This window comes from Haemaphysalis longicornis, unplaced genomic scaffold (assembly GCF_048455015.1).
Source record: "Haemaphysalis longicornis isolate Haplotype H1 unplaced genomic scaffold, Haemaphysalis longicornis Haplotype H1 scaffold_7, whole genome shotgun sequence".
Lineage (NCBI taxonomy): Eukaryota > Metazoa > Arthropoda > Arachnida > Ixodida > Ixodidae > Haemaphysalis > Haemaphysalis longicornis.
The window spans coordinates 180,398,288-180,404,611 of NW_027526422.1; the positions used below are offsets into that span (position 1 = coordinate 180,398,288).

General features: G+C 48.4%; 1 protein-coding gene across 1 annotated transcript; it reads left to right on the forward strand.

Moving 5' to 3' along the window:
* Positions 1–520: 520 nt before the first annotated feature.
* On the forward strand, positions 521–6,068 carry LOC144146697 (sulfotransferase 2B1-like). The gene is made up of 2 exons (XM_077678628.1): positions 521–971; positions 6,016–6,068. Exons 1-2 carry the CDS (start codon positions 521–523, stop codon positions 6,066–6,068), a joined length of 504 nt encoding a protein of 167 aa, XP_077534754.1.
* The last annotated feature ends 256 nt before the right edge of the window (positions 6,069–6,324 follow it).

Sequence of the window (6,324 nt, forward strand, 5' to 3'; positions counted from 1 at the left end):
TATTTGCTTTAGATGGTTAGGCTTGAAAGAGATTTTTGAGCGCAGTAAAGCTGCATTGTTAAAATAAATTGCTTCAGAGTGGGTCAACGATCAACGTTGCATTTTTTCCTCCAACAGGCCTGCTATCCTAAGTCGCGTCATATTACGAAGGAAGGCCGTCACGCAGACGTCAGTTCATCTGAAATACTTCAAGAGCAGATTGTGCTTGATTACTTGCTGCCGCAAACATTGGGTCTTGAGATAGCCCGCTGCCAACGAACCTGCAGACCGCTTCGAAATGTCCGGAAAGGCCATTGATATGTTGAGGAAGAAGCCTTTCAGCCAGATCATCGACGGTGTTCCAGCGGGTCCGCACTGCGAGCCAGAACTTTTCAGGGAATCCTTAAGGTTTCATCCGCGAGAAGGGGATCTCGTACAGATGACGTTCCCGAAGAGCGGCACGCACTGGGTTCTGTATATCACGCAGCTAATCTTAAAAAGAGGAGAACCTATCACCACTTACCAAAACTTCTTGGATGAAATGCGCTATCTAGGTATTGTCGACTTCAAGGGCTGGAAGCCAAGCCTGCCCTTGCGGATTTTCTCCACCCACCAGCCGCCGCAAACTGTGACGGTGAGCGAAGAGGCTAAGTATGTCTACGTTGCCCGTAACCCCTGGGATGTGTGTGTCTCGTTCTTCCGCATGGCCACCAGTCTCAACAAGTACCGCTTCCAAGACGGCACCTTCGACGAGTTCTTTGAAGCGTTCCTTGAAGGGGACTGTGCCGGTCACAACTATTTCGACCACGTGGTTTCAGGCTACGCCTTGCGAAACGAGCCCAACGTGTTCTTTGTCACCTACGAGGAACTCATGGCGGACACCCGTGGCACGGTTCTGAGGTTGGCCCGTTTCTTGGGCGAGAGCTACGCTACGGAGCTCGAGCAGGACGAGGGAATGTTGCAGAAGCTGCTGGAGAGATGCTCCGCCGGAAGTATGAGATCTGTGCTTGTATTTCGCACTCAGCACTCGAACGCCGGACTTGGAGATGTTATTGAATCCAGCGACTCGTCTGTGAAGGGAGAAGGGCTACCTGAGAACAGTAAGTACTGTCTTGTAAGGCAAGCTAAGGTTGGTGATTGGAAGACATGCTTCACCCCGACGCAGCTGCAGCGCATTGAAGATAAAATTGCGGAGGTCGAAATAAACTCTTCGGTCATGGAACTTTGGAGGAGCATACGAGACGAAGCATATGTACAGAGCAAAAAATAAGACAAGCTGATACGTTGTGAAATGAAGGCTACATAAAGAAAAAATGCAGCGAGGCAGAACGGAATTTTTATTCATAAGAATTTATACGACACGCGTGTCCTGAAGACGCCGCTGTTGGGATCTTTTACGAAATTTGGGGAGTAAGAGACTAAGTGCACATGTGTCCGGCACCTTTGTGTTCTCGGCAACGACTTAAAATCCAAGAAATAAAGGGTTTTGTGTTCCGTGCCGTCTGAATATAAAAATGGACGTACGGTCAGCAGAATAGGATACAACGCACAGACGCTGTCGACGTACGCTTTCAGAGAACTTTTTTTTAACATACGGTCCATGTTATGACCATAAGTACCATCGTGAGTGACATATTTGTGAGAAGAAGCCGGCATTGAACCAATAAGTTATTCAGGAAGGGCACACATGGGAACATATCAGGTTTTTTTCGATAATAAATTACACAAGTTGTATTGGGCAGTAAGCAGTGTGTGACGCTCAGTGGTATTGAGTTCATAGGTAACAGCATTCGCGCAAACAATTTATCACATTTGGCAAAATCAATTTACTCTGAAGCGCCTGTGCGTAAAAAGGGGGGTTACGGGAAGACGTAAGAATATCCAAAGGTATGTTTGCCTACGGGCTTCAATCTTGAATGCAATTTTTTATGCCACTACACTAACTCCCGACGGCGATACCCCCCCCCCCCCCCACCCCCCCACACCCTTCCCTCAACGCCCAACAGGCCTACATCCTCCGCCGACGACAGACCGAAACATACTTTAACCACATCATTCTATCCCACATTTCGCCTTCTCTCTTTCCACCCGACTGCCCACATTGTCACATGCCCCTCAACACCTACCACCTCGTCTTCTCCTGCCCCCAACTCCCACATCCACACCACTCCCCTTCCCCTGAGCAGTGGGAGTCCGAGCTGACCAGCTCCGCACCGGAGCGCCAGGTCGCCCTGCAGGTGCGGCGCAGACTGGAGGCAGCCTGGACAAGAGGCCTCCTGGACTTAGGAGGCTAACCACGCCCTTCTACCCCTTTCCTTTGCTCTTTAAACGTTTTGCCACCACATGGTTAGGTATATCGTGTGTTCGTGAATATTCGTAATACTGTTATAGCACGTTAGGACTGAAGCTACACGAGTCATACAAGATACAACCGTCCTATTTTCATGCATTTACAATTCCGCAATCAACGAGCCCGAACCAGTCCACTTATCATGCCCATCACCGTCGTCGGAGGACTGGTGCACAGCGGTATATGGCGTTCACACTTCTCCTTCCTGTAGTGAAAATTATCGTAAAGAAATGTGCCGTTCTGAGTTTGATGCATGCCGAATCTTCGGAAATTTTGTCTGCTTCAGCCCCTGTCAGATTGGGCAGCAGGCAGATACTTCCAAACCCTGGGATTCAAAGCGGTTCACGCAGTGGGGACGAACAACCCATTGCCGCCACTTCACGACAGCGTGCCCGATAATGCACCCGTGGGAGCTTCTTCAGCACGCGCAACGTTTGAGGAGAGCGCCAGACACAGTGTTGGCAGTGCTCCTGTCCGTTCCCATGATATACTGGTTTATTCTTTTTTGGCATCATCATCGTATCAGGCTTATCACGCGACATGTCAGCGTACGTGCTCTATTGGCGGTGAGCGCGACCACGGGCGGCGCTGCGGAGCGCGCCTCCGTGACGTCGGCTTAGGGATTCTCTCATTTGTCGTCTGCTTCACTCGGGCTCGCTCTCTATGCTGTTTCTTTGCGCGCGGTTGAGATTTTGTGCTTGTCCGCAGCAGATCTCGCGAATGCGCAACGTTTTTTTCGTAACAAAAGACTTAAAATAGCGTAAACTAGCTTAAGGCGTGATTTTAAGTATAGTTTTTGATACCGCTCCGGAAAAAAACATTGCCGGCGTCGCCCATGCATTTCTGCGAAGCTGGTCCTGTGCGGAGCGCGAAGAGTCGGAGCTAGGCGTCAGCCTCTGTGTTCAGCAGTCTTTCGAACAAAGGTAACAGCCGGAGGCTGACAATCGACAACAGCGAAAATGGAAGACCAAAACAAATTCCAGGCCTTTGGGGCTGTCGGCTTTGGCAGAAGGCATTACGATTCCAGCTAATCGTATGTAAGGTAAAACAGATTTGGCAACCTTGCCTAACACTCGAAACTATTGTATCAAGTCACTTTACGTTGTCACGGCATGAAAGTGTGCCGACATGCACTATGGGGCACAAATAATGTAGGTTGATTTCCAAATAACCTCCTGTGTGTATAGGCGCGTGCTGGTTTTATACCAGGCTTCTAACCAGTATGCAGGCTTATTGAGCAAAACGAGTAACCTGTAAGGCAAACATACAGTAAGACTATGTTTGTTCAGATTTGGAGGGATATTTCGGTACATTTGCCGCAGCCATATCACCCCAATATTCAGTTCAGCGTTATAGTAAAACTGCACTCAAGAGGGGAGGACCAGGAGGAGGAGAAAACTTTAACAGTAAAATTGAGCTGGTTAGTGGGCAGGCTCCTCAGTCCAAGACGAGAGAGTTAGATTCATTCTTCAATTCACCGAACGTCATCCCGAGTAGGCCAGGATTTGTTCTTTGCGACTGAAGGGGTTGGAAAACAATAAAGAGCTGTCTGGACATATTCATTGGTTTCGAATTGTGTTATACTGAAAATTGGCATGTATACTATTTATTGCGTTAGTTAGCAAGTATATCAAGTTTTCACCACCATAATCATGTCATAACTTTTCGTGTTGAGATTGAGTTCGTTACGATATCGATGGTTCGATAGAAATTAGGTGCACAAAAGCCGCCTTCGAGTACTGTGGACAACGTTATCTGCGCCGTAGCACATATCTTATTGCATTGAATATTCACACGAACATTGTGAGCCTCGCAAACATCCCCAAACCACCTAGGACGTTTAGGACGGTGCAGAAAAATGAATGCGTTGGGCACAGAAAAAAAAAAAAAAGTTCATCTAACAACAACGAAAGAAAGAGAAAACACCCGTTTTATTTCCTGCTGTGCGACCCGCTGATTGATGCGTAGCATTAGACTGCTGAGTCTTCGTAAGAGCATCTCAGAAATAGTTAAGGGAAGCCTACGGATACTTATCGAGGAGCTCTGAGCGCTGAAACTCGCAAATACGCTAGATAGGACGAGGGCGAGCTACACACGATTGTCTGAGCGATGCTCTCTGAAAGTCGTTCTCTCTCTCCTCGTATGTTGTAAAATTGTGCGGGACAAAGCTTGAAATTATTCAGAGCCGTCAGAATCTGATTGAAAACACGCTTTTTAATGCACCAAAGCATCAAAGCGGGCGATTTCTAGCAAAGGCACTGCTTCCAGTCAGAACCGGACGACTGCGGCGCGGGTGTAGCAGCGGGGCGAATGTAGCAGACGACAGCGGAGCGGGTCCCTAAGCTGACGTCAGATCCAGGGGGCGCCACTCAAACATCTCACGCCTCGTGCGCTGAAACTACCTATCCCTATATCACCCCCTTTCTCCTCTCTTATCTTTATATCCCCCTCCTCCCCCTCCCCACCGCACTGGGTTGTATGCAGGTGAGCCCCCCGTTGGGCTCAATAATATCCCCAGTGCACTTCCTTTTCCTTTTTCACCCGAATCACCTAAGAAGAAGAAGAAGAAATGGTGGCACAGTGTTTTGGAACTGGTGGCGCCATCTGGTAGGTACGCGGTAAGTTTTTCTGAAGCAGACGACAGCGGCGAACCGGCGCGACTGGCGCAGACATGAGCGTACAAGATCAGCAGGTGCTCTTTTGCGGATTTCGGACCGCAGAAAACTTAGAGAAATATTTTAAATCAAAAAGCCTGGCTCGCGGTAAAAAGTTGTACCGCGGTCAACACGTTTTCCGAGTTAGAGAAGTGATTTATAGTGACACGGCACCCTCCCATGTCATCGGAAGATGCGCGGCGCAAACGAAACCTTGCGTATTCAATAAGCCGCGAGGGCATATATTTATAGTACGCGTTACCTTTCAGCTGTAGGCTGAACCAAGACGCATCATCCAAGCCAGCTGCAGCTGCAAGGCTGGGTGCTGCGGATGGTGTAAGCACGCTGCAGCCGTGGCCATGTACATAAACCAACACAAACATGAATCGGGCACAGCTAAACTGTGCGCCTGGGGTATGCCATCATCACGTCCAACTTTGGATACCAAAAAATCTGTCAAAGATCTTTTCATCCGTAAGCTGTTCGCATATATGACGACCACGAGAGCGTGAATTAAAAAAAAATAAAAACGTCCTAAATCTTTTGTGTAGCTCAGCCTCTTCCGACCCCTCTGCTTGAGCCACTGTGTCCGGCAACTGTGCTCCGAAAATTCCCGGAGGTAAAATGCGTCCTCACGCACATCTTGCAGTGCAAAAGCGGCACCAGTGCAGTACAATCGGAATGCAGCGGCGTACTTCGCGACCTAGTCGACGAAGTTGTCGATGCAGAAGATACGGGGCTGCCCCGAAGTATCTTTTGCGAAGAAGGAAAGACCTACAGCACCATGGAGGTGACGAGTGCAGCACCCCTCCGAGTGAAGAGGAAGGAAATTTTGTCTGCGTTGACAGAAGCGGAGAGAAACTTCTACCGAAAATTTGTTATCAACAATGTGGAGGAAGTTGTTGAGACCTCTTTGGCTACACGCGGCCAAGCAACAACACAAAGGTCTGTTTTTTTTTGTTTTTTAGACAGAGGTTTATTTTGAATGCTTACGTGAGACGGCGGTGCGTGTTTTTTTATTTTTTGTCTCAGGTGGCACGAAGAACGCTGTGAGCGGATCACCAGCTCCACGGCTCATCGTGTGATAAGCAGGCGATCGCGGTTCGAAGAATTCGCGAAAGCCTTCAAAACACCCAGGTCATTCACAACAAATGCCACTTCCTATGTTAGGGGCACATTTGTATGGGTTATAAGTTGCTATGGTAATTAACGGCTAACTGTGAGCGCAAAAAACAAGAAAATTAATTTATTGGAAAGAAGCTGTGGCATTTACCATGGAACATTGTTTCCTTCAGACAAAGAAAAGAAAAACAGAAATGGGAACAGGGGTGCAGTTCCACC